Source organism: Colossoma macropomum, unplaced genomic scaffold, assembly GCF_904425465.1.
Source record: "Colossoma macropomum unplaced genomic scaffold, Colossoma_macropomum, whole genome shotgun sequence".
Lineage (NCBI taxonomy): Eukaryota > Metazoa > Chordata > Actinopteri > Characiformes > Serrasalmidae > Colossoma > Colossoma macropomum.
In genome coordinates, this window is record NW_023494802.1 from 12,349,571 (window position 1) to 12,375,608 (window position 26,038).

The window sequence follows — 26,038 nt, forward strand, 5'->3', positions numbered from 1 at the left end:
GCAACAGCTAGCGACTGCTCATTGGCTAGGTAAAATTAGCTTGCTTGCTAATTATAGACTTAGAAACTTTAGATGAAACTAAAGAAGCTGGTCTTTGTGAATCCGTGAAAAACTGCTAAACTTTGTTTAGACTGGTCAGCACAGAAAATGACGTAGGGTACTTGACTGCTTCAAGCTGAACTTTTTTCAACTCTGACTGCCTGAAACACAAAACACAGCCGCACAGGGTGCATAAAAGCTGAGGCACCCAGCAAAACAACACAAAAAACGCCTCCTCCACTGAAAACAACAGAAACAGGCATCTTGGTCACAAAAAAAAAAACACGTCTGGTGTGAACCCCCTCAAGCCATCTGCAGAGAATTGTTGTGCAAGCTGTTCTGGAGTGTCATAGTAGTTTTCGTCCATCAGGTAATTCAAACAGTACACCCTTGAAAACGAGGGTTCTTCAAGGGTTCATTTGTGAAGGGAAAGGTTCTGTTTAGACCCGTTAGTTCTATATAGAACCATTTCATGCTTGAATGTTTTCTTTCAGTGGGGGGAGGCTTTAGTCTTACAGTGGTACAATAAATACTTTACACTCCTTAAAACACATATTTATCAATTCAGATCTCTGGGTAAGTAATAAATAATATATTTTTCTGCTTTATGGCAGAGACACTGGGTGGGGAGGTGCGGGGCAGCACCAGAAAGGGTTCTGCTATTGTTACGATGCCAAACTTGAAACAATAGAAGATCCTTTTAATGCTATATTCAAAAAGCACCATATTCAACGTGTTCTCCCTCAATCTGAAGAACCATTTTACCATGCAAAGAACTTCTCGTCTATCGTCAGTGGCTGACAGACAGCATGATATTGAGCCAGCATTGTGATGCACTGCCCTGCCCAGTGTCTCTGCCATAACATAGAAAACTACATTTCTAACATGTTCCTCACCTGGAAACCTGAACTTTGAGAATATGTATTTTGAGGATTGTTGAGTATTTATTGCACCTTTTGTAATGTGCGTTACTATTGGCATGAATTTCCTCGCTCTGAGAGTATATCTAGTATTAAATGCAGTGTACAAATAATTTACAGACAATACACAATATACACTCTATACACAGTATACAAGCTATATGCAGATTGTATATAGACAAGTAATAAACAGACAATGTACATATCATTTACATACAGTACACAATATATAAGCAACTTACAGATTATGGAGGGGCAAGCAGTAGATTATATAGCTGCACTTAACAGCTCTACAATTACAAACTATAGCCCATCTGTTTCTCTGAATACTTTTTAGCCCCCCTTTTTGCTGTTCCTCAATGATTCTAATTATCAGTGGTCAGGACTCACGCAGGACCACCACAGAGCTGATGTTATTTGGGTGGTAGATCATTTCAGCACTGCAGTGTAGTGCTGCTGGAGTAAACACCTCAGTGTCACTGCTGGACTGAATAGTCCACCGACCAAAAATATCCAGCCAATTGTGCCCTGTGACCACTGATGAAGGCCTAGCGGATGACTGACATCTTTCAACTCCGACTAAACTCTGCAGCAACAGATGATTTATTGTCTTTGATTTTACATTTACACGATAAACCAACAAGGTAGGCATGACTGAGCCGACAGAAAGTGAACATGTTTAAAAACTCCAGCAGCACTGCTGTGTCTGATGCACTCATACCAGTGTAACGCACATTGACACGCCACCACACAAATAAAGTAAATAAATAAGTAAAAGAGGACTAACAAATTATATAATAAAAAACAAATGAACTGTGGTCTGTAATTGTAGAACTACATAGTGCACCTATGTGGTAAGTGGAGCTGATAACATGTACAATGAGTGTAGATACAACTTAGGTGTACTTAATGAAGTGGCTGGTGAGCTTATACTTTTTTTTTTTACTCTTTTTGAAGTATTTTATGTAGTTTTTGCCTTCATTTTAAAAAAATGTTGATTTGTGCTACAACACTTGCAACCTTTATAGCACCAGCGCTATATACTCAAAAAAAATTCATACTGCCCCATCTTATTATATACTTTTATATAATCAACGCTTCCATTGTAATGATGGGCTGTATGGCTCAGGTAACTAGGTGTTTGAAAGCTGCCAGTTGGAGAGGCACCCTTCACCTTCCCTCCTGAGAGGAGGTTACCCAGGAAGTTGTCAGCTCCCATTTCTGTCATTCCAGAGACACTGAGCTCTGTCTGCCCACGCTCTAATCTCCTTTCACATGCCTCAGGCCAGGGATCAGGAGCTTCTCATTAGGATACGGCTCATATTTAACTTTAGTGCTTAATTGGATAACGTTATTAGAATCAGAAGTAATCCATCTGTTACTGATACTCCAGTTAAACCTTGATTTATGTTTGTCACTGTTTGAAGCAGCATTTCTATGATTAGAAGAGAAATTCTTCATATATTATTTATTGTTTTCCATTTAGTTTCTATATGTGATGTGTGTAATATTCAGTATGTCTCTCACCAACTGTCAGTCATTTTCCTAATTAGTGTAAGCTTTTTGAAAAGGCAGAATTTGGATATACTCATGTCCATCCTTTCCACTGTGAACAGACAGCTCGACACTGTGGGTCTAAAAGGATGTGTAGCTGTCAAGGAGTTGTTACTGAGAAAAGGAAACAGAATGAAATGAAGAAAAATTGTAAATCAAACAAAGAAGCTCCTGATGTTCTCAAAACAATGGACTGACCATTTTTGCTAATTTTATATCTTCTGTGTCCTGTAGGTACATGAGCGTCCACAGCGAGCTTCACGAATGCTTTTGGACATTGAGGCAGGGGCTCCTGTTCTCCTGATTCCAGAGAGCTCCCGTTCAAAGCGCCTCATAGTGGCCAACCTCGGCCAGCTCAAAGTGAGCAACAGATTCCTGCCGGCAGGCAGCCGTGGCACCTTCTCTCTCAGAGACAAGGTAGAGAAACTTACCATGGCACATACCTTTTTCCCTTCTCTGGTGAGTCCTGTTACCCCACATGAACATTTTCATATGCACGCCCTCAGACGCTCTACACCCATAAGATGCATCTCAGGAGCATTTTCCCTCTGCTTGGTTGAGTAGGAGAGTGTTCCTTATGGGGAGGTATTTCAAGGTACCTACTTTTTAAGGGAAGTTGTTTTTATAGCCCCACACTCCTACAAAACAAAGCTTTGATGAAAGCTCTCTATAGATGCAGTTCCAACTCTTTTCACTGTGCATGGTTATTAGAGGATCTCTTTAATGGACAATTTAAGAGCCAGGCATGTGTCTTTGTAACATGAATTCATTTTTTAAATAACATTTACTATATTTTAACTTTTTTTTTTCTGAAGAATTTGATTTTGCATGCTAATTCGTACAAGGATCCCTCCCACTATAAGGTATCATTCATTAGAGGTTTTTGGTTTTGAGGTGTTTCTCTTTCACTGCAAATTCGTATCGTAATTGTCACTCCTTTAGTGACATGCAGCTGCATAGAGGTGGGCAATATGATGAAGTTTATTGTTGTGATATCTTGCATCACAGTATGCTTTTCTGAGCATATTGTGGATATCGACATTACTTACAGATCACTGAGCAACTGTCTGTTTTATTACAAAGAGATCATAATTCGCCCTGTTTAACTGGATTAGTACAGTACAGTGAGAATGTGAAATGTTGAAACAAAATAATTTTTGATAGCATTTTTAATCGCAGTACTGCTGGTTTTTTATCTGTTCCAGCTTATCAAACCTAAAAAAGCTAAATATTATATTGCTTACTGTGTTTCATGAAAATGTAATAATGTTATAGTTTTTGCCATATCACCCACCCCTACAACAAATATATTTTCTAATAACTTGCCACTCTGAGCATACTGTGTGAAATCTGAAAGCATTTTTCTGCTACACATACAGCATGAAATCATTCATGCTCTGTAATAGTGCACAATCCTATCACAGTGCTGTTTACTCAGCTGTTATTTTCTCCAACCGTTTACAAACATTCTCTTTATATCTAATATTTATATTTCTCATTTTTTGCTTTTTCTCATCTGTATTTTAGCATTCTATTCAATACCTGAACCCTGGTAGATTGTATTTTTGTGACTTGAGTGATAATTTGTGCTGATGCTCTTTTCTTTCCTAAAGGATCAGGTGAAAAATGTTCAGCCTGAAAAATGCTCTTCAAAAGTAAGTGAGGAAGTGTCAGCAGACAAACTCAAAGCCTCTAGCACCACAACCTCTGGCTTCACCCTCAGCAGGCCACAGCCTGCCATGGGACACATCCCTGAAGCAAATATGCCACCAAGCCCAGGTTAATAACTATAGGATTGCTGTGTGGCATAAATCCAACATAAACAACAAAGTTATTTTTTATTTTTGAGAATTGTGTTCTGTGTGCTAGATAACCTGTGGCTTTGTGTTGTAGAGGATCATGTGTGTCTGTTAGACTGCATTGCCCTGGATCTGGAAGAGATGGACTTATTTGCTGCAGAACGGCTGCCCTGTGAACCATGGGACAGTGGAGGGAAGCACCTGGACACTGACTTGGTGTTTACCTCCTACTCAGTGCGCAGAACGGGAGGCAGTCTGCTGAAGGATCGCTGCCGCCTCAAACTTAAAGTGGAACGTAATCTAGACAAGTAAGTACAAACAGTGCTACACGCTAACCAGCTTGTTTTTTTTCTTCCTCTGTGTTTTTGTGAGTTTTTGAGCACAAAATAGCAGAGCAAGACTCTTAAATCAGAATTTATATCTGACCATGCATGTGCTCAGTTGGTGTGCTTTGGTGTTCATTAATGTGTTTTTGTCTATATTCAGAGACAGCGTTTCTAGGTGGATGTAACTAAACTATTAAGCACAACCTTGATGTTTTGTATGACTCGCGCATTATCTACCTCTTTGTTTTAGGGAGTTGAGTCATGCAGTCCCAGACATGTCCATCCATGGCAGCCTGTCATCTGTACACTGTTCCCTGGACCTGGAGCGGTACCAGCTAATTCGTGGACTGCTGGAGCACAACCTTGGAGAGCCTGTGGAGGAGTTCCTTAGACCGTACAACCTACAGGATCCCAGCAGCTATGTAATCTACCCCCTGAATTTACATTACATCTATATAAATTATCTAAGGTTTGGTATCATTTGGGTTATCAGGGTCTCTAACTGTATATAAGATTAGTAAAACAGTGTTTATGTGTATGTTTTGGTCATCGTAGCATATAGTAAAGTTGCCAACAGTGAAAGAAAGCTGGGTCCTGTTATTGTGTGGATGAAATCATGCCAGCTGGTCTCCAACTTTTTCAATTCACTTGCAACCATAGCACTGTTTTTAGATGAAATACAGTATTGTTTTGAAACTGCATCCACAGATGGTTTATTTGTAGCTCCATCTGCTTTGCAGAATATGGGAAAAGTGATGTGTAAACCTTGGTGAACTGCTGATGCTGAATTAGTCACTCTCAGGAGACTCATTTGAATGCTTTGTTAATGTGTTCGTCTCTGCATTTGTCATTGACAGACGGTGCTGAGTGGTGACGTTTATACAGGCCTCTCTCTCTTAGTTGACATGATGAATGTCAGTCTGGAGTTACTTGATGGACCTGCATCATCTGGGCCTAAGCGGTCTTTGGCCAGGTGTTTTGTTCACCTCCTGTTTATTGATATGTTTATTTTATATTATATTAATTACTTTTATAGCTTACTACAAAGAAGAAGTGACCTGTATTTTTTCCCCTTTATAGCTTTGACTTTAAGAAATCCAAGCTGCTATTTGAGAGTTTTTCAAACGGCTCCAAGTCTGTGAATTTGGTGTCTCACTCGCTCCTGGCCTACGACACACGCTACAGGGAATCCAGCAGTGCCTCAGAGGGCAAGCACAATGTATTTGACTGCATTCTACAGCCCTCTAAAACTGGCAACAACCGGGCATCCCTGCAGTTGGAGCTACATTACAGGTGCCTTTCCTCACATGATGATAAAGATTTTGTGCATACTGTAATTGTGATAATCATATCAGAGTCTTAGATTATCTTTCAGATTATCTTGGATCTTTTTCTCCAGTATTCTATATCTTTTCAGATTTGTCCAGTGTGTTCATCTTGATTCACACATGAGCTAAACTAGGTCCTGTGTGACAACTTTTAATCTGTCTGTGTCCTAGATCTACTAGGGACTCCTCGTGTTTCACTGTGGTTCTGAATAACCTGCGAGTGTTCCTGATCTTTGACTGGCTCCAGCTGGTCAGGGACTTCCTGCACATGCCAGTGGAAAAAGGGGCAGTGCCCACCCGCCAGCGCTGGCCAAGCGGCAGCAGTGACCCGGGTACCACTGGCGCGGTCATGCCCAAAACCGTCAAAAGTGGAGTTGTTACAAAACGCTCTACTGTTCCTGTCACCCAGGACAAATATTTGGAGGTCAAGCTTAATGTGACAGGTAAAGATTCCTTTGGTAATGCTTTTGTGGTCATGCAGTGTTATTTTTCATGGGAATTGAGTGGGCTACTTGTTTGCTGTTCTGTCCAGGGACAGAGTTTGTAGTTGTGGAAGACTCTTCAAGTTTGGACACCAATGCCATCATTTTGAAAGGCACCACTGTTCTCACCTACAAGCCTCGCCTTCTGGACCGACCCTTCTCCGGCAGCTTGGCTGGCATTGAGGTGAACCCTTTAGCCTAGGACTGTAATGTTTACTACAGTAGCAGTGAAAGACATTGTATTTTGTATTGTGAACGTTTTCTTTAATAGCTGCTTCGTCTTCATTCCCATCTGTTCAGGTGTTCTCGTGCCGACTGGGCAGTGAGCAGGAGACAGCCCTGTCTATCATTGATCCTGTCAATGTGCAAGTGGAGCTCTGCGGCAGCCCTACCTACCAAAGCAGCTCAGGGCTGCTGGATGCCTTTAACATTGAAGACTTTCCTCCCTTGCTGGAGGTTAGAGTATACTCAAGTACCTCACAAGTTATTTCTACGTTCCTACAATGTGTAGAGGTGTTCTGTCCCAATTTTTGCCCTCTTACTACTTAAATTCTTGGTCTCTGTTTGTTGTCTCCACAGATCCAGTTTCCTGCTCTGGCTATCCGACTTTCCTACAATGATGTGCAGCTATTCCTAGCAATTGCTAAGTCTATACCCACTGGCTCCCCTAGTGTTGCTGACCCTGATTCTGCTTCCCAGACAGCTCCATCCACTGCCAGCCCAGACACTACCTCCAAACCTAAAGACAGCTTCAGGCATCGAACAGAGGCCCTGCTAGGTAGGACCCACAGAAGACAACCGTAGTGTGGCTGGGAGTGTGAAACATCAGACAGTAATTCTATCTGAATGTACTTTCAGAAAATCAGCTGACACGCTTACAGGACCTGGGATTCAGGAAGGAAGACTGCAGGAGGGCTCTCATTCACTGCAAAGGTGAAATGTCATGTTGTAAAGAGTCCAAGTCATGCTTTTTAAATTGCCTGACTGACTGAGGAAATGTGATAGATGTGCTGGGGAGTACAGTGAAATGTTTGTGCGTGGTCCTGCAGGCCAATTGGATCAGGCTGCAACATGGCTGCTGGAGAACGCAGAGAGCATGTCTGGAAGGAGCAGGGCCAACTCTGATTCAAGCTCTCACTCTGCTCCCCCACTCTCTGGGGTGGAGATTAAGGCTGAGAGTGTGTGCATCTGCTTTATTGATGACTGCTTGGACTGTGACATCCCCCTGGCTGAGCTCACCTTCTCACGTGAGATTACTCTTACTGTGCTGTTGGAGAAATATAGTCTGATATTTTGTATGCTTGTCATATCAAGCCATTAAGAAGCTTAAAGACCCAAACTGAAGACAGGATGTTCTGAACGCTAAGCAAATGGTCGCCAGGAGTCGGATTCGACTTGATGACACTAAATAATAGTAAAAAAAAATAATAATATTATGCAGTGGCGGTGCAACGCATATGCAGCCACATCTGTTTTAACATTTATTGTTATTTTATGCTTTGTCAGCTTGAGCAATGATCATAAAAGCATTTAGAGAGAACGTTTAGGGCACTTTTTGAAAGGTGTTTTTACCCCTATGCATCATCAAAGGCTTGTCAGTACTGCAGAGGATTGGATCTACCCAAGAAGGGAATGCGAGCTTCACTCTGTCTGGAGATTACTACAACAGAGAGCTCTCAGGTGAGCTGGAGTCAATTCAAAGGCTTTATGCTAAGCTATGGAGTTGATGAAAGCTTTCATGAGTCATCTCCAAAGCACTTTTTTTCTTGTTTGGAACAGTTTAGGGGCAGAATATGTAGTTTAGAGACAAAACTGAACATCTAGAGAGTAAACATTCAAGACATTGAGGTGGTGTTGACTGGTTTCTGCCTCTGTGTATGTTTGCAGGCTGGGAGCCGTTTATCGAGCCCTGGCCATGTGTCCTGAACTGGCAGCAGCAGGCGGCAGGCCGGCTCCATCCTCCTCGCCTGAAGATGGGAGTGCGAGCCAAGCAAAGGCTGGATGTGAACATCACCTCTGTCTTACTGGGTAGGCAGTCTGGGTCAAACCCCCTCACTCACCTGCCCTCTTTTCTTTAACTGTTTGCCTCCATATTTATGAGTGGTGTGATGTTTTTCTCACCCTGCTGTCGGCCTGTCGTTCTGACACACAGAGCAGTACAGCACCACCAAGACTTCGTGGTTAGCAGATTACTGTAAGGAAGACGAGCAGTCGCCACAGTCCTCCGCCTCCCTGTCTTGGATGGGCTCCTCTGTAGACCCCCCCTCCTTTGGTCAGAGTGAGTAGCAGGCATGCGGTCAATCTTGACTTCCCGCCACGACTGGAAAAAGATTCTGTGTACTTTATCACATGGGGGAAAAACATTGCTCTCCACATTCTACCTCATGGAAATATTATGGAGAGAATAAAATGTTTAGGGACACTGAGATTATATGCCTTTTTAAGTGCTTTAGTTAAAAACTAATTTCTTTTATCAAGTTGGGTGCACGTCAGTAACATGCAGAACATATGCCTTTCAGTCACTTAACAGCATCACATGGCATGACGTTATTCAAGAAATCTTGTCTAATACAGTAGTTAAAGTTCTGGAATATATCCTGCGAATCACAACCTTTGCTTTTCTAAGTCCACTCCTATCCTACATCTTCCGTGCATGTCTTTCTATCTCTCTTTCTCCTCTGTCCTAACCTTCTTTCTCTGCTGTCAGGTGTGCCTCTTGCCCACCTTAGAACTAGGAGCACTGCCAGCTTGACTTGCCTTGAGCAGCAGATTCATGCCCGAGGTACTGTTCATAGACTGAGCAGTGGAATTTTAAACAAGCCAGTGTCTGATGTTGTAGATTTTAGCATAGCTTCGCTTCTACTTTCAGCCCCCAGTTATTCCTTTTGATCTTTCTCTTTGTTTTAACCTTCTGGAGTTATTATCCCAATTGCATGTTTGTTTTCGGCCACCATCGTTTACCTGCACAGTTACTCCATGGCTTCCATCTGGAGTATTGAAGATCATAAAGTCATACAGATATGGCTTTGAAATTGTAGTTTGTGAAACTGTGTTGCTTTGTCTGTGTGTATTGAAATGGCATGAAAACATGCAAACTGCAGATGCATATGTTACATTCAAGTTATGAATGAACATGATCCAGTCTTGATTTGTAAAAGAGACCCAAACCATCCATGTGTGCATTCACTTTCAGTGTTTGTGGAAAGTTTCTGTTTTGCGTGCAGTTTAAAAACCTCAAATGTTAATACTGGTTCTCCTCTCTTATTGACTAAAAGTAAGGTTTACCAATGGTGCTTTTCCTTGTGCGATTTCAGCGGACGTGAAGCTGTCTAAAAGGAGGCAGCCTTTTGTTCCCTATGCCTTACGTAACCATACTGGATGTACTATGTGGTTTGCCACCCTCACCACCACACCAACCAGGTCAGAAAGTCTAGTGTCAAATGGTAGAAATTTTAGTTAAAATGAAAACTTACTAAGATGTTTGCATCTGTGGAAATTCACCTGGATCCTCTTATGTCCACAGGGTGGCACTGTCTCACAGTGGTAGTGCTGACTCTATATCAGACGTGCGTGGGCCCGGGACGGATGACACACATAACATCAGTCAGTGGAGAGAGGTGCTGCCAGGGGAAGAGATTCCGTTTGAGTTTGAGGCCCGTGAGAAACTTAGACACAGGTGTGTGAACTCTTCTGTATTGAAATTCGGTTGGAAAAAATACAGACCACAAAAAAAAGCGGTATGAGCGTAACCTATTTAAAGGAATGGTTTGACAATAAAAAGCATTTTTATGCAGTTTTCCACATGCCTCACATGCAGTCAATTAGTTAAACATCAGTAAAGTCAGAATTATGCTTCTTTAGTTTAGAACTGGAGTGGGGAGGCTAACAGTGCAAACAAACAGTAGAACTCAGTAGTTACCCAAATAGCCCAAATAATTTCTATAAAAATACATCACCCAAACTTATTTCAGCCAGCTCAAACTATATACAGATCTTCATTTAGGTCACGCAGACTTGTCAATGTGGTTCAGGACTACACTGTGACTTACTGTGGCCTGTAAAAATATGTAAAACTGCGGGCAGCAACTTTAGACAACAATGAAGAGTAGTGCTAATCTGCAATTAGTATTTGTGACTTTAACCTCATAAATACAGAGGAATCTGATCCAAGATCAATCCTCCTTCATGAAAACAAGCTCTGGTGTTGTATGAAACTCAAAAGTTATTTGCTCAAAACAGTGAGGTTTTGTTAATTTTTATAGCTTACAGTAAGTCATGCTTTTTAAACCACATATATGTGACGTTAATGAAGACCTGGATGTGGTTTGAGTGGGTTAAGAGGAGTTTTAAAGATGTGTTTTTGTGGAAACAATTTTTGGGTGACTATTGACTACTAGTGTTTGTTAGAAGCATTAGCCCCACAGTTCCAGTTCTAAACTAAAAAAAGCAGAATTTGGACTCCAATCACGTATTAGATAATCAACTACATTTATGTAATTTTTTCCATTTATAGCAAGTCCAGTAAAGTACTATACACACTTTCAAATATTTACTTATGCAAGACTACAAATGTATTAAATGATTGTATAGATTTAGGGAAATCAATGTAGACGCTGTTTGTCACTTTTAGTATATCAAGGAGTGTAAAATTACAGGAAAAGTTGGAGCACAAATGGCTTAATATACTCTATATTTGGGGAAAACTAGCTAAGGTTCTGGAGTGTAATAGTGCAGAATTGAGTTCTTTGAATGGAGCCTGATGTCTCTGTTTGTCCTTGAATCCTTGAGTTTAAGTCCGTTTTTATGTTCTGTTAAACATGGGGAAGTTGCTTTTGTAATAGCCCATCTGTTCTCGATTGGTCTTGATTATTGTCCTGTCCTCAGACACACCCATGAGCTGAAGCTGCACCAGCTGCTGGTGCGTGTTGCAGGCTGGGAGCAGGTAAAGCCTGTATCAGTGGATAAAGTCGGAGTGTTCTTCCGTTACGCTGCCCCTGATCGCAATAACCCCTCTAACACGGTGAGTTTTTGGCCCTATTAAAATACAAGCAATCATATCACAGTATTAATCTCTTGGATCAGACTAATCTGATTAATGTTGGAATGATTCATTGAAGTACTCTGTACTTGATGATTCTCCTCTTATTACTGAGGTCCTTGAACTCTATCAAGGGTTTCATTTTTAATCTTTTCTTTGATGTTTTTATTGTGATCTAATCCAATTCGCTGATAATAGTTAATTGAGCTGGAATTCTAACATTTTAAGCATCTTCTTTGATTTTAGGTTGGCAGCCCAATCAGCAGAACCAACATCATACATCCCCATGTATATGTGCGTATATGCATTGATTTTCTCTGTTAATTGATCATTAAGTTTGTTAGAAGTTGAGGTCTTGATTTTCAGAATTTAAACTTGTTTGCAGTTCTCAGCCTTGCCCCCTGTCAGAGTGGTCTTCTCCATCACTATGGAGGGAAGTGCACGCAAGGTCATCACAGTGCAGTCCGCTCTCATGGTGAAAAATCGTTTAGAGGTCCCCATGGAGGTACGACTGGACAGCCCTTCAGCTCCAGACAGTGAGTGTCTTAGTACAGTTTTCCTGCTTCTGGCTTGTGTAACTTTGATCACTCATACGCTTACAGCAAGTAGCCCTTTTTAATGACTTATTGACTTGTTGTCTCCAACAGAACCAGTTGTGCTTCCACCTATTCTGCCTGGAGAAGCCCTGGCTATCCCTCTCCACTTGACCTCGTGGAGGCTTCAGGCTCGACCCAAAGGTCTGGGGCTGTTTTTCTGCAAGATGCCAATACACTGGACAAGCGTGGAGCGCCCTGGAGAGATCAGCAGCAGCAAGAGGGAGTGCCAGTCAGCTGACTTTGATGACCAGCTCAAACGCAGCTTCAGGTAGACGCAGGGAGAGGTTTGGAGAGGTTTCATCAATATGCTTTTTACATGCAAAGCACCTCATGGACCTGTTTTGTAACTCACTGACTCATTCATTCATTCGTTAATTCAATTTTAACAGGATTGGGAGAATTCACAGTGGGCTGCTGGGCGAGTGAGAGAGAGAAATGTAGTGTCGTGTCTAATGTGGGCCTATATAAAAAAAAAAAAATGAACGGAGACCACCCAGGACAAACGGCATGTGATGGGTGAATACCAGAGTGCACATATCTAAACACGTTAGTGACTAAACGCGCCGTCCCAGAACGAAGTATAATGATAACAACCAGGAAAGTTTGAAGGCTAGACAAAGAAAGAGAGATGGAAAAAAGTGTGTGGGGGTGGTGTTTGATAAAAAGTAGAAAGTTACTTAAATAAGATGCAAAGAAATGAAGAAATAACAGCACACAAGTTATTTGGATTCCAAAGCGAGGTTTCGTGGGGCCAAAGTGCGGAAGGGGTAAGCTAGTCAGTTCATTCAGCCTCCTTGTGCTCTAAGGCTAAATATGGCCAGCTTAATGTTTATGTACAACTACCCACTGGCTAATTAACTACGTAGCTAACTAGCAGTCACTCCAATATTCAGCCAAGCTGCAGCGTCTTTGATGTGTTCACGCTCATGTATTTTAAAGAGATAAACCGTGTTTACCTTTGTTTGGAAATATGCGTCCTCTCACTGTAACTTTGATAGCAGATAGCAGGCTTAGTCCTGGGTGGGAATTGGGAAGGTCACTGTGACTGTAAGGGGCTGAAAAAAAGTCCTGGGCTGAATTTAGTTACCAGTCCAGCGCTGCTTTATAGGTGAAATTCAGGTGATTTACAGAATTTTGCTTAAACTCACTGTTAAAAAATCTGATTTCTTCCGGAGCTTCTCCGCATCCTCATACTTCATATTTGGTAGCTTAGTTGCCGATGGTGAAGGATTTGCCTGTTTGTGTGACATTTGACGCTTTGAAAGGGACAAGCTACTTCTAAATGCGTTCATATAACTTCACTGCAGTATAGGTGTTTCCCAAGGTATCTTAGGAAATGATGGAAGGGGAGGAGGTGACAACAAAATACATCGGCATATTATAATATGTGATCTGCTTTGTATTGCATGTAAGAACAGCTATTCATTAAGTACACCTCCTTGTATCCACACTCTTTGTCCACTTTATCAACTCCACTTACATAGATAGATGCACTCTGTACTTCTACAGTTAGACTGTGGTTCTTCTGTTTCTCTGCATACTTTGTTAGCCCCCTGTTACTCTGTTGTTCAGTGGTCAGGACCACCACAGAATCACCATAGAGGAGGTATTATTCGGAGGGTGGATCATTCTCAGCACTGTCGTAGTAGTGGCACATTAGTGTGTGATGCAGCGATACATGTGGATCAGACATAGCAGCGTTGCTGGATAAGTTGAGATAAATATTCTTTTTAATGTTTCATTACAAGAATGAATTTAGCTTAGGAAGAGTTTCTTCTCACATTATTTCACCACAACCTGTGTAACTGACCTGGGTTATGGTAATGTCCACTGGCAAAAAAAACAGACAAACAAAACAAAAAATACTAATACAGTACTTGCTGGTGCTTCGCATCAGGTTTTGTCCTTGTTTCTGAGATATAAATGTTTTTTATCCCTTGGTTAGATTTTGTGTTGTTATCAAGAAAGAGAACTACCCTGACCAGCAGCCTGCCAAAACTGTCTCTGGTGGTGCCAAGCAAATCTACCGGCAACCAGGACACACCATCTACCTACTGCCCACCTTGGTGCTGGCTAACCTGCTGCCCTGTGACCTCAACTATTACATCAAAGGGACTTCAATCAAGGGAACCATGAAACCAGGCAAAGAGGCTGTGCTCCATGGTGCTGACACCTCACAGAATATAGAGTTAGGTAAGCTGGAGACTAGCTTTTAAAAAATAAATACATATTGAAACATTTATTTCAGAATAGCGTTGGAGTGTAGATAAACATGGCATATTGGGCTCAGATACATGATCTTTCTCAGGTATTCTTCTGGAGAACTTCCCAGTGTGTAAAGAGCTGTTGATTCCTCCTGGCACTCAAAACTACGTGGTGCGCATGCGTCTGTATGACATAAACAAACGACTCCTGTGTCTCACGATCCGCATCATTCTCCGAGCACAGGGGGCGCTCAAGATCCTCATCTCCGCTCCCTATTGGCTTCTAAACAAGACTGGTATACCGCTCACTCCTTAATCTAGCTACAAAGGTGTATTGACGCAAAGAGCGAAATGGTGTAATCCGCATGCAATTGTTTTTTTTCTTTTGCGTTATGCCCTGCAGGACTGCCTCTGATCTTCCGCCAGGACAATGGAAAAACAGATGCTGCTGGGCAGTTTGAGGAGCATGAATTAGCCAGGAGTCTGAGCCCACTCCTCTTCTGCTACACAGACAAAGAGCAGCCTACCATGTAAGTAAAAGAAATGCAGTCAGCACGCTTGTCTCTCTGTTGGTTAGTCTTTCTTTTATTTATCAGTTGATTCTGCTGTTACAGATTTGCTCACTTTCTAGTATTCACTTTTCTCTGTGTGGGTCAGGTGCACTATGCGTGTTGGTAAAGGGATCCACCCAGATGGTGTTCCCGGCTGGTGTCAGGGTTTCTCTTTGGATGGAGGGAGTGGAGTGCGAGCAGTCAAAGTAATCCAGCCTGGGAACAGACCAGGACTCATCTATAATATTGGTGAGTAGAAAATCAAATATTTCTTCTATTGTTTTCTTAATCTTACCGTTTGAGTGTTGTAAGTTTTAACAGACTTTATTTTAATTTCTTTAAGGAATCAATGTCAGAAAGGGCAAGGGACGTTACCAGGACACCCACATTGTGACTTTTGCACCTCGCTATCTGCTTGACAATCAGTCTTCGCACAAACTGGCCTTCTCACAAAGAGAGTTTGCTAAAGGAAAGGTAAGAACTGAATGAATATATGCATTTAAAACATCCTCTTGTCGGCAGTAGTTTCACATTTTTCTTAGCTCCTCAAATAAGACAAATCTTTTTTTTTTTTTTTCTTTTTGGGTGAATACATTTTGTAACTTAGGAATGTAGTAAATATTTTAATATTGTAAAACCATATGTTCACTGTAGGGCACAGCAAATCCGGATGGCTATATCTCCACCCTGCCAGGCTCCAGTGTGGTGTTCCACTGGCCGAGGAACGACTATGATCAACTGCTTTGTGTCCGACTCATGGACGTACCTAACTGCACCTGGTCTGGAGGATTTGAAGTCAACAAACCAAAGTCTTTCCATGTCAATATGAGGTGCTCTACAACAATAATGTATTGGCTGCAATGACCTAAATTTCAGTCCTTAATCTAAATAAGTATCTTAATTGCTGTAGGAAAGTAGTAGAAATTATGGGAGAAATGGTAGACTAAGCTTTTCTTTCTGTGGACTCTTCCTTAGGGACACTTTGGGAAACTGCTTCTTTCTCCGAGCTGAGATCACCCTGAAAGGGGCGACCTATCAAATCTCATTTAGCGACACTGACCAGTTACCCCCACCCTTCCGCATAGAGAACATCTCCGAGGTGAGACCAAGGCTTTACATGTACTCTCATACATTATGACTTTAATTGTTGTTTCTGTGTTTAATTTTGCTTCTTTTTCCTGTTGTGTCCAGCTTAATGTAATGAATGTGTGCCTTGTCTCTGGTAACATGAGATTTTGACTTTATCTCAGGTGCCTATTCAGTTCTGGCAGCATGGAGTTCCAGACATAAGATTGCATACGGAGGTGAAGGCTGGGGCAGTGTTGGACTATGCATGTGATGAGCCCACTCTTCCACCTTACCTCACTCTGACTGTGAAAGGGGCTGGCTCTTCTGAGGTCTCTGCTGACATGAACTTCTTTAGAGAGTACAACAAGCTCTACTATGAGAACTTCATCTACATCGCTGCCACTTTCACCTTCTCTCAGTGAGTTCTTTGTCAGAAACATCAAACTTTCAACGTTCATACGCTGTGTAATTGTGTCTTGTGAATTGTGGAATGAGAGGTGGCTGATATGTCAAAAATATAAGATCACGATACTTACATACCTTGCATACCTATTGCAGAGACATTTTATGAAACACGATATACATCTTCTGCATGCATTTTTTTTATTATTTGATAAGAACGAGTGAAAAAGAACCAGTTGTGCCACAATTAAAAAATACAAAAAGTAAAAAAAAAAAATATCAATACAGTAATTTTTGGTCAAGGTTTCACATACCGTGCTTGACTACATCCCATTAAACAGGACTAATTATGCTCTGTTTGTAATGAAACAGTTTAGCAGTGTTTTTTAGGTACTGAAGATATTCATAATCTGCTCAGAAAAGCATACTGTGACGCAATGTGATGTAATTTATCATGATAAAGATAAAGATTGTTATATTGCCCACCCATAAATCGAATAATCTTTGCATGTGGCAGCTAGTGACACTAGTCTTTGTGATGTTTTGTATATGCTTTTATGTTATCCATAATTGAGGACTTGCTGTGACTTCAGGGATGCAGGTAAAAGACCAGGTGTAATGAAGCGTGTGGCCAGCAGTGCTGAACTGGTGCTGGATGTTGAACCAAAGACACAGAGAGTGATACTGAAGAAAAAGGTGTTGTGTTATCGCTTTAAAAACCTTTCCTTCTCTCTGAGTTTCTTTAGCAGACTTATGTTTTAACAGTCTTGATTTTGTCCTTTTATTCTGTAGGAGCCAGGTAAGCGCTCTCAGCTGTGGAGAATGACCGGGAAAGGAATGCTTTGTCATGAGGGTTCCTCTCCTCCTCAGAGTAAACCGGCCCAGCCCCGACCTCCAGACTCTTCACTGGTGCTGGACATTGCTGGGCTGGCAGCAGTCACAGATAACAGGTCAGCACTGCTTTAAAGTGCGAGTGTTACAGGAAACATGTATGCATGTTGAATGCATTTGTTGAAAGACAACCAAAAATTAAGTTGGGCTAGATGATAAATGAAAGAATGATTTGAAGTTGCAGACCTACTTTAAATGAATCATATGAATAGTCCAAAATATTGAACTCAAGCATGTCCTGTTTTGAGGGTGTTGTTTTTAGATACTCCTATCATGTTTCATCTTTTAGATCCCACACAGGCCTTGCAAATTTGAGGAGTTGTGCAACAAGCAGAAAAAATGCCTTTGATCTTTGGTGTTTTGACAGCCATACATCAATTAATAGCTGAATTCAGGCATTTATTCAAGAATTTATATGTATTAATCATGTGGCTATTAAGAAATCAGACTTTCATGCCTCAATCATCATGTTATAATCCTCTTTACTCTTTATTCAACCCTCTCTCTCTCTCGCTCTCTCTCTCTCACTCTCTCTCTCTCTCTCTCTCTCTCTCTGTCTCCCGTATGCAGTTATGAGCCACTGATGTTGAGGCGGCCAGACTCTCGCCGCAGTACTACCCAGACATGGCACTTTAGCTCTGGCATGCTGACCTGCGGTTTACCCAGACTGGTGGTGCAGGTCTGTCTCACTTGCTTGGGTTGACTGTGTCTCGTCTGCGTTCTCATTTTCATGTCATTATCGTAAATGGTTGTTATAACTCTTGCTGCAGGTGAAGGGGGGAGTTTCAGGGTTGTTTGATGGTGCAGAGGTAGTACTGGGGCCTACCCAGGGACTGCTTGATATGCCCCCAGAACAGCAGTTCATTTACCAGAAGATGAGGCCAGGCTCTGGGGTGCTGTCTGTACAGGTTCTGCCTGATGGACCCACTCGTGTACTGCAGGTAAAATTAGTCAGTAGCTCAGAATAATGGTGACTATATCTATCTGGATTTGCAAACCAGATAAAACCTTTGGACACAGTTGGATGTCATGTTATTAGATTGGATTTTGCAATTGGCTGGATGCTTTTGTTTTCTTTCCAGATTAGTGACTTTAATCAGCGGCGAATGAACAGAACATCTCCCAGCACAGAGGAGGATCCAAGCAAGGAGAACGTTCAGAAGAGAGCTACTGAAGAGGAGCTTGAGGTTAATTGTGTGCATATAAATTAATCATTCTAATTTACCAGTTCAGTTGTTTACAGGTTAGATGATTTTTGAAATGCATGAATGAAAATGCAGATCAATTGATTTAACAAACCATGATGGTAAAATAATTGCGCAGGTTAAAAACACACTCACGCTACACATTTCACATCAGGAAGCCTCAATCTGTTTGCTGTGTGTAGGTGTTGGTGAACCTGGAGGAGGGTGTGGGCCTTTCTCTGGTGAACAAAGCGCCCGAGGAGCTGGTGTTCACCACACTGTCTGGCATCAGTGTGCACTTTACCCGCACTGCCGCCAGCCAGGTGCTAGAGCTCAGCGTGCAGAACATTCAGGTGACTGCTGCAAAAAATAGGCAATGTTGTCTTTTCCAATTTGCTCTGTCCCTGCAGGCAAAAAGTTATAAGCTGTGCATTTCTCCATTCTCACTCTCCCTCAGGTGGATAATCAACTCCTGGGCACCACTCAACCTGTTATGCTGTGTGTGACTCCAGGCTCCCTTGAGAGCAGTGTGGTGGACTCTGGACCTGCTTTGCAAGTTAATGCCGTTAAAGTGCCCAGCTCTCTCATGCTTACAGAGCTCTTTAAAGTAAGACATGACATCTGTGCTTGGTACTTTTGCTCAGATTCTGCCTCTATTTTGATAGAGATTTTCATAATACAAAACATTGGTTTGTTTAAATATTTCAAATGGGTTGTTAGGTATAATTCATTTCTTTTACATTTACTAGCACCTTATGGTCACTGCTCGGCGCTTTACTGTCATCATTGAAGAGAAACTCTTGCTCAAGCTGCTGGCATTCTTTGGCTATGGACAAACAGAAGGTTGTATATAAAGTAGTATACCATACAGTTGTATGCGAAGTTTGAACACCCCCAGTCAAATTACCTGTTTTTTTTTTCATTTTTCTAGGTAAAAATAAGTATATAACACATTCTCCACTGGGAACAAACTTAAATGTGGCATTTTTCTACAAAGTTCTGTTTTTTGCTTTAACATACTGGGAAAAAATAAAATGGAAATATGAAGTGTGCCATAACTTTTGCACATGCTAATGTGTTAAATTCAGCAAATAAACAGTAATTGTCCATTAAAATGTGCAGAAGTTTGTTCGCTGTAGCAGGTGTGAATTTACCTCGTATCATTAAAGTAGTGTATGACTGTGGAATGATGTGTTTCAGAGGTGGAAAAGTTGGATGAGAACCTGTATGAGAAGGCCACTGAGGACACAGGGCCTCCAAAACGCTACTATTTTGAGAACCTGAAGATCAGCCTCCCCCAAGTCAAACTAAGTGTCTTCACCTCACACAAATTGCCTCCAGACCTCACGGTAATGCAAGCACATCAGCAATAGTTATACAGTCCATACTGCTAATTTTCAAGATATTTAGCTGGTGATGTGTATGTTCACACCTGTATCTAACATAAGAGGATACAGTAGCCCCTCTGTTCACCATTATGTTTTGCTCTCAGTTTGCATTTTAGTACTTGCACTGTACTTGAATGCTGCTGTTACAGGTATACTGTAGCATATTGTCCAGATGTCATAGCATAGTTATGCATAAGTGGTTTATGCTAAACAGTCAGTAGCACTTTATTTGATTTAATGTTAAATAGGCAGCTGATATTTCACTTAAAACTGTAATATGTCAGTTTGGCCTGTCAGAGAACAAATAATGCTACTTATATTGCAACTTTAGCACATTTCCAGTACTTTAAATCAGCCAAATTGTTTTGTGTGTTCACTTAGTTCACACTGTGTAAGCTTTGGCCATCAGCCAGTTTGGCTGTAGAGCAATCAGAATCCGCCATAAAAATGTTTTGCATTTTGTGTTATGATGGAAATACAGTTTAATTCCTTGTTCTCTGTGTTCTGCACAGGCTCTAAAGGGAACTTTGGGAATACCACTCATTAAGTTTGAGGATGCAGTCATCAACATGTATCCCTTCACCAGAGTTCACCCTTATGAGACCCAGGAGATTATCTTCAATGATATACTGAAGCACTTCAGAGAGGTAAGAGTGCTCTAGTACATTCAGAGTGTTTCTGTTTTTCCCCACACTCTTATTCTTGATGGTTTGGTACAGGTTCACTGTGCTTGACTGGAAACTATTTTGAAATTGAGGCTATTTCACAAAAATGTTTAATGTTTAGCTGCTGTAATGAGCATCTTCTAACCCCACTAGTGGTTTTTTTCTTGTTTTTTTTTTTCCTTTCTCCAGGAGCTGCTCAGTCAGGCTGCTCAGATCTTAGGATCAGTAGACTTCCTGGGCAATCCCATTGGCCTGCTGAATGATGTTACAGAGGGCGTATCAGAACTCATCAAGTACGGCAATGTGGGAGGTCTGATCCGCAACGTAACACATGGGGTCTCGAACTCGGCAGCTAAGGTAGTACAATCAATTTCCAACTCTTAATTCCTGAGTGTCTCAATGTTCTAATACCCTTATTGCTTCAGGCCTGAATGCTGGTATAGCTTCAGTCATTGCCATCAAAGTTGTAGTACATGTATGTTGCCTGTTTTGCAAGTGCAACAGAGAAATTGCTAAATTATTATACAAAGTCATATAACTCATACTGGCTTGTTAGACATGGTGCCATGGAACACAAACAGAAAAACCAAAATATTTTAAATGTTTTGGCAATGTTTAAAAATGACACTGTTATGCCACTTTGCCTTAAAATAGCAAAGATTATTTGTATTATGAACTTTTTGTAGCTATTGGATTAGCTTAACAGGACTTCTTTACAATACATGCATAAGAGCTTTATACCAGAACAGTTATTTGACAGTCTTCTCAGTACTTGAGCTCCTGTTCAGAGCTAGACAGGGACCTCAGGTTATTTTGTTCTCTGAGTGGCTTTTTTAACACACATTTCTAAGAACGCTGAAATACTTTGCATGAACAGAACAACCCATGCAGTCATTTGATTATTTCCAGGAAAAAGATGGAACAGCACAGAAAGGTCAGACGCACGCTTTGTTCTCCCAGCTGAGCATTCTGACCTGATTCTTTTTTTTAATATGCATTAGAGATGGTAATAACCTTGATTTTCATACAGTTCTACCACTTGATTACTTAGTTTGAGGGCAACATAAAACTGGAACAGCACAAAAATAAAAAAAAAAATTATTATTTTTTTTTTAATATAAGCATAATGACATCCAAACTAGCAATCTGAGCTGAGGATTTAAAAGAGTAAATACATTTCACTGAAGAAAAGTCCTTGTAGTGGAGCATAGTGTCAGTTTAATAATGGTGTGTTGGAGTCGGCCTTGAGAAAGGGTGCATCGTGGCGAGAAGTGGAGATGGTTGTGGTTCTCAGTTTCTGACATAGCAAGTTCATTCAGCATGCTTAAAATAGCCCGTCATGAAAGCATTTCTGCATCCACACACATAGCTTTTTGCCTTTTATATTGACAGTCATCGTTCAGCTTTTTATGAGGCTATTGAAACTTCTGAGCTCACTTGGACTTTAGCAGCTGGACTCTTATTAGCTCAGCTCCGACAGGCCTCATTTGCTCATTGCCCTGACAGGTTTCATTCGCACCCAGCACTGGCAAGTGTGGCAGCAGATGACCCGTTCAGTAGCTGTGTGGGCTGTGTGTGGTCAGACCTGAGTGCTGCCCCAGCCTTCACTTCTAGCCCCTCAGCCAGCTCCCAGCATGCCTGGCTGATGGGGCCACAGAGCCCCTGCCTTTCAGTGGCAGCCAGCTCCCTGTCAGCCAGCCCCTTTGTGTGTTTTTCCCCTCTGTCCTCTCCTCCTCATTTAGTGCTCTGGCCATGAGAGCACGCTGAGACAGCAGGCTCCATCACCAAACCTGCCCCAACCCTATTCCAGATTCCTGCTGTAGCTCCTGTGTGCTGATTGCTGCCTTTGACTGCTGAGCATAACCACCAAAGCAAAGTAATGATGCTTGGTTCATTTGGCTAATTCAGCTTGTTCATTAATCTGAACATTTATTGGGATAGAGTGAAATGAGCCATAAGTTTTCTATTCTTTTTATGTGTGATTGATATGGTTTGGAGAAATGTGGAAAGGAAAAGCAAGCATCTGGACTCAGAGTTCTGACACTGGGTACAAGTGGAGACTGTTTCCTTTCACTCTTAAATCTCACTGTTGCCACTGGCAGAATTTCATACAAACAGAATATTATTCCCCATGCGCACATTTCCCAGAATATCCAGCAGGTCAGATGAAAAACCTGTGCCAAGGCCATTCACCAACATCATAAAAATTCCGTAACGTTTAAATAGGACGAACATTCTACAGAGGCCTTCAAGCGCTTTTGATTTGGTTATACTGAGTTTAAATACGTTACCTGGAAATAGCACAGGGGGTTGTTTTATTGTTGTGTTTTGCAAATTAAGCCAGTGGCCACCCAGAAATTACTGATGTATGGAGTGTGCAAAATGACAAATGTATTGTTGTTGTGACATTACGTTTTTTTGTTTTTTTTACTTAAAACCATAGAGAGTTTATGATTCAATATTCTCTTAACATTTTTAACAAAATTCAAATGCAGAAAAATGATGGCTGTGTCCATGTTGTGATGAACATGCTGTTGTAGGTACTGGTTGTTTGCCAACTTTGGTGCTCCAACAGTTACATTCAGTGTCATAGTAAACCACATTAACCTGATGAGCCCAGTAGAAAGAAAGCCACTCATTTAAATCTGCTGCCAGAGGAATAATGCCATGTGCATGTCCCTGCTGACATCATTTAAATTATTTTATCAATGACTTTACCAGAGCTTTCTGTTTGCTACCATGTTTAATGTCACTTTGTAGAATATGCACAGAATTTATTGTTGGATGCACTGTTTTTTTCCATGAGTAAGTGCCTAAGCTCTTTCAGAACAGAATTGCTGAGTGATTTGTTTACTGAGAGCAATAGTGTGATGGTGCAAATTACATTCATGTACTTTCTTGTTCGAAATGGTAGATAAAATGCTCTAAATTTTCAGCTTTGTTGGATCATGTTCTTTACATACCAAATTAATGCAACAGCATTCAGAAATCTGTAAAAGTTGTTCTTTTAGGGTTAACAGAATGCCCAATAGCCACAATGCACTGACGCCTCCCCACAGAGCATATTTTTACATTTCTGTATTGTGATCGCAACAAATTTTTTTTTACACAGTCTTGGAAGCCTAATATATAATTCACTGATTTTTTGCAAATAAGAATTGATTTATGCTTCTGTAATTAATAGTGGACTTCCAATATTTTGGTTTAGTTTTAGGTTCCAGATGTAAATTATATCTGCCAAATGCATAGTATTACTGTAAACGCACACCAGCGTTATCCAGTAATGCTTCTGCCTTGAAGCCTTTGAGCACTGCTTTCTTGTGTTGCTGCATCCTTACAGCTGCTGTATTGTGAACAGTTAATCTGTGACATATCACATTCCACCACTTGCTTTAAGGCATGCTTAATCATAGCTGAAGTGGAGCTTTGTTGTCTCCGGAATAGTTTCTGCATCTTTTCCTCATATAGAGTCCCTCTTTTTTGATTGCTGCACCCTGAACTGCTTCATGACAGTCACGCTATGGTTGTATTCTCCCAACCCCACCACACACAAACATACACAAATGCACTGAGGGGCCCTGCTCTCAGACTGGAGGAACTGATGGTTTGACCAGGGTGATGGGGGGGCCATAAACTTGAAAGCATTCTCTTTTTCCTCTACCATCCCCCAGACTCAGATCTGGTAAGTGTATTGGTTTAGTTTCACAGCTTAAAAAAAAAAGGCCAGAGAGGAGGAGGAGGTGGAGAGAATTGGAGCTGGCCTTCAGATGAACTCACCAGGGACTTTGCTTGGAGAGGTCATCCCAAGTTCATGCCTGGCTCCTGCCGGAGCTCTGCAGAATGCGCCTGTGTTTACCCAGTGCTCAGGCTCCAGTAGGGCGCTCACTCGGCCTGTAATACAAACCCACTTCCAGGAGGCACCTGCTGGGGATTGGAGGGGGCCCTCTGGGCAAAGTTAGATCAACTGTGCCGAAAGGGTGGAAAGCCACCCCGCTAGACAAATTACTGCCTGATATATTTGACAGCTGGATGAGGCGCTGTGAAAAATCAGCGTCTCCATAGCTCAAACTGCAGAGCGGATACAGCGATGGGAAACACACCACTGGTGCCGAGCATGAAGTCTTGTAAATAATGTTTTCATAGTCACGGGTTACTGAATGTCATTACTGTGCGTGGATAGATGGACATGTAATTTATCTCAAGGATGCCTAACAAAGGACGAATGTTTCACGGCTTCCTTAGAATTGCCGATACAAATCTGATTTCCTTCTTAAGAATTCTCTTCAGAATTGAACTTCTGTGTATATTATTGGACGTAAAAAGCTCTTTGAATGTGTGACTGACTGAATGAAACAGCTTTTTGGGTCATGTGTATGGAAGGACCTTTGACTAAGACAAATGAGTTATCAATCACTTCACACTGAGAGGCACAATAAGTCATTGATGTTGTCCAAAGCAGACAGTCCACTCCTTAGGGACTCTGCAGGAGGCTTTTAACAGGCTGAAAGGGGCAATGTTGGCATCACAACTACTTGTTATTTTAACAGACAAATTCTTGGATGGAATGAAGATTTATTAAGACATGGACTGTTAATCATGCCACCTTATAAGTGACGTGAATGTGTCATGACAAACTTTCATAATAGAAACATCTTTTGCACATTAGAAAGTTTGTTTTTAGAAGACATGAAATTTTGTTTATAGCTTGTTCTTGGACAATTGATGAATTTTTCCCTTGGAGGACATTTTTGATGTGGTTGTAATCACAAGCTTCATTTCATGTAGCCCCAGCTACTCGTACACTCGTGGCATCTTTAATATGTAAGTGAAAAGCAGTGACATCCACAAAGCAAATATTAAAACATTAGACTCTGTTTAGCCAGTATGACAAATTGCTGTTTGATTATATGTCAGCTGTGGCTTATGATTTGTTATAAACTGATTTCACCATCTAGCACACTAGAGGGGTTTGAAACTAAATTCAGAGGGAATTTGCTACAGCAATAATTTACATTATGAGCTAATGCATTATGCCTTATCTGTTCTGCAACAAAGGCTGCTCTGGGCCTCTCTATTGTGAAAGCTATTTGAGTTTCATGCTTGCTCTCTGTCTATGCCGCTTTACCTTTCCCTTTATGCTCCTACCATTTTCTTGTTTGTTTCTGCAGTTTGCTGGTACACTGTCAGATGGACTTGGCAAGACAATGGACAATCGGCATCAGAGCGAGCGAGAGTACATTCGTTACCATGGAGCTACCAGTGGGGAACACCTGGTAGCGGGAATTCATGGTCTTGCTCATGGTACACCTTTATAGTTTTACATTTGCATTTACTGAATGAGATTATTCATTGTGCAATTTATGGTTTAGCCTGTTTTGCACAAATAAGACAGTTTTAGAGGCTAGATTTTCCCTAAAGTCCACTTCGTCATCATTTATTTTTAACTGACTATGTTCTGATTGGCTGTCCTGTATTGTGCCTTGTTCAAAAAACATTCTGCGTTAAAACACTGTTTATAACTTTGGAGTGAATGGCCGGGGCTAACCAGTGGAATGTTTACACACAAAAAACAGTTTTAGTTCGAAAAGAAAATTCAGTTTTAC

General features: G+C 41.3%; 1 protein-coding gene across 2 annotated transcripts in view; it reads left to right on the forward strand.

Annotated features, from left to right (window-relative positions):
- The window catches only part of vps13d (vacuolar protein sorting 13 homolog D), a 46,416-nt gene that overhangs the window by 12,827 nt on the left and 7,551 nt on the right, over positions 1-26,038 (forward strand). Inside the window, exons 25-65 of one of the 2 annotated variants that reach the window (XM_036591999.1) lie at positions 2,748-2,972; positions 4,127-4,292; positions 4,407-4,620; positions 4,889-5,060; positions 5,496-5,611; positions 5,719-5,931; positions 6,138-6,409; positions 6,499-6,632; positions 6,749-6,904; positions 7,028-7,226; positions 7,307-7,381; positions 7,498-7,695; positions 8,039-8,128; positions 8,336-8,476; positions 8,601-8,726; positions 9,763-9,868; positions 9,972-10,124; positions 11,333-11,468; positions 11,733-11,780; positions 11,872-12,022; positions 12,134-12,350; positions 14,028-14,275; positions 14,391-14,582; positions 14,690-14,816; positions 14,944-15,086; positions 15,181-15,311; positions 15,492-15,667; positions 15,813-15,936; positions 16,088-16,323; positions 16,901-17,003; positions 17,100-17,257; positions 17,769-17,877; positions 17,969-18,139; positions 18,281-18,385; positions 18,586-18,735; positions 18,840-18,989; positions 19,132-19,225; positions 19,583-19,731; positions 20,283-20,417; positions 20,625-20,792; positions 25,604-25,736. In XM_036591999.1, coding sequence (XP_036447892.1) covers positions 2,748-2,972; positions 4,127-4,292; positions 4,407-4,620; positions 4,889-5,060; positions 5,496-5,611; positions 5,719-5,931; positions 6,138-6,409; positions 6,499-6,632; positions 6,749-6,904; positions 7,028-7,226; positions 7,307-7,381; positions 7,498-7,695; positions 8,039-8,128; positions 8,336-8,476; positions 8,601-8,726; positions 9,763-9,868; positions 9,972-10,124; positions 11,333-11,468; positions 11,733-11,780; positions 11,872-12,022; positions 12,134-12,350; positions 14,028-14,275; positions 14,391-14,582; positions 14,690-14,816; positions 14,944-15,086; positions 15,181-15,311; positions 15,492-15,667; positions 15,813-15,936; positions 16,088-16,323; positions 16,901-17,003; positions 17,100-17,257; positions 17,769-17,877; positions 17,969-18,139; positions 18,281-18,385; positions 18,586-18,735; positions 18,840-18,989; positions 19,132-19,225; positions 19,583-19,731; positions 20,283-20,417; positions 20,625-20,792; positions 25,604-25,736 — 6,310 coding nt within the window. The remainder of the gene's footprint in view (positions 1-2,747; positions 2,973-4,126; positions 4,293-4,406; positions 4,621-4,888; positions 5,061-5,495; positions 5,612-5,718; positions 5,932-6,137; positions 6,410-6,498; positions 6,633-6,748; positions 6,905-7,027; positions 7,227-7,306; positions 7,382-7,497; positions 7,696-8,038; positions 8,129-8,335; positions 8,477-8,600; positions 8,727-9,762; positions 9,869-9,971; positions 10,125-11,332; positions 11,469-11,732; positions 11,781-11,871; positions 12,023-12,133; positions 12,351-14,027; positions 14,276-14,390; positions 14,583-14,689; positions 14,817-14,943; positions 15,087-15,180; positions 15,312-15,491; positions 15,668-15,812; positions 15,937-16,087; positions 16,324-16,900; positions 17,004-17,099; positions 17,258-17,768; positions 17,878-17,968; positions 18,140-18,280; positions 18,386-18,585; positions 18,736-18,839; positions 18,990-19,131; positions 19,226-19,582; positions 19,732-20,282; positions 20,418-20,624; positions 20,793-25,603; positions 25,737-26,038) is intronic. The other variant, XM_036592000.1, reaches the window with a different exon arrangement.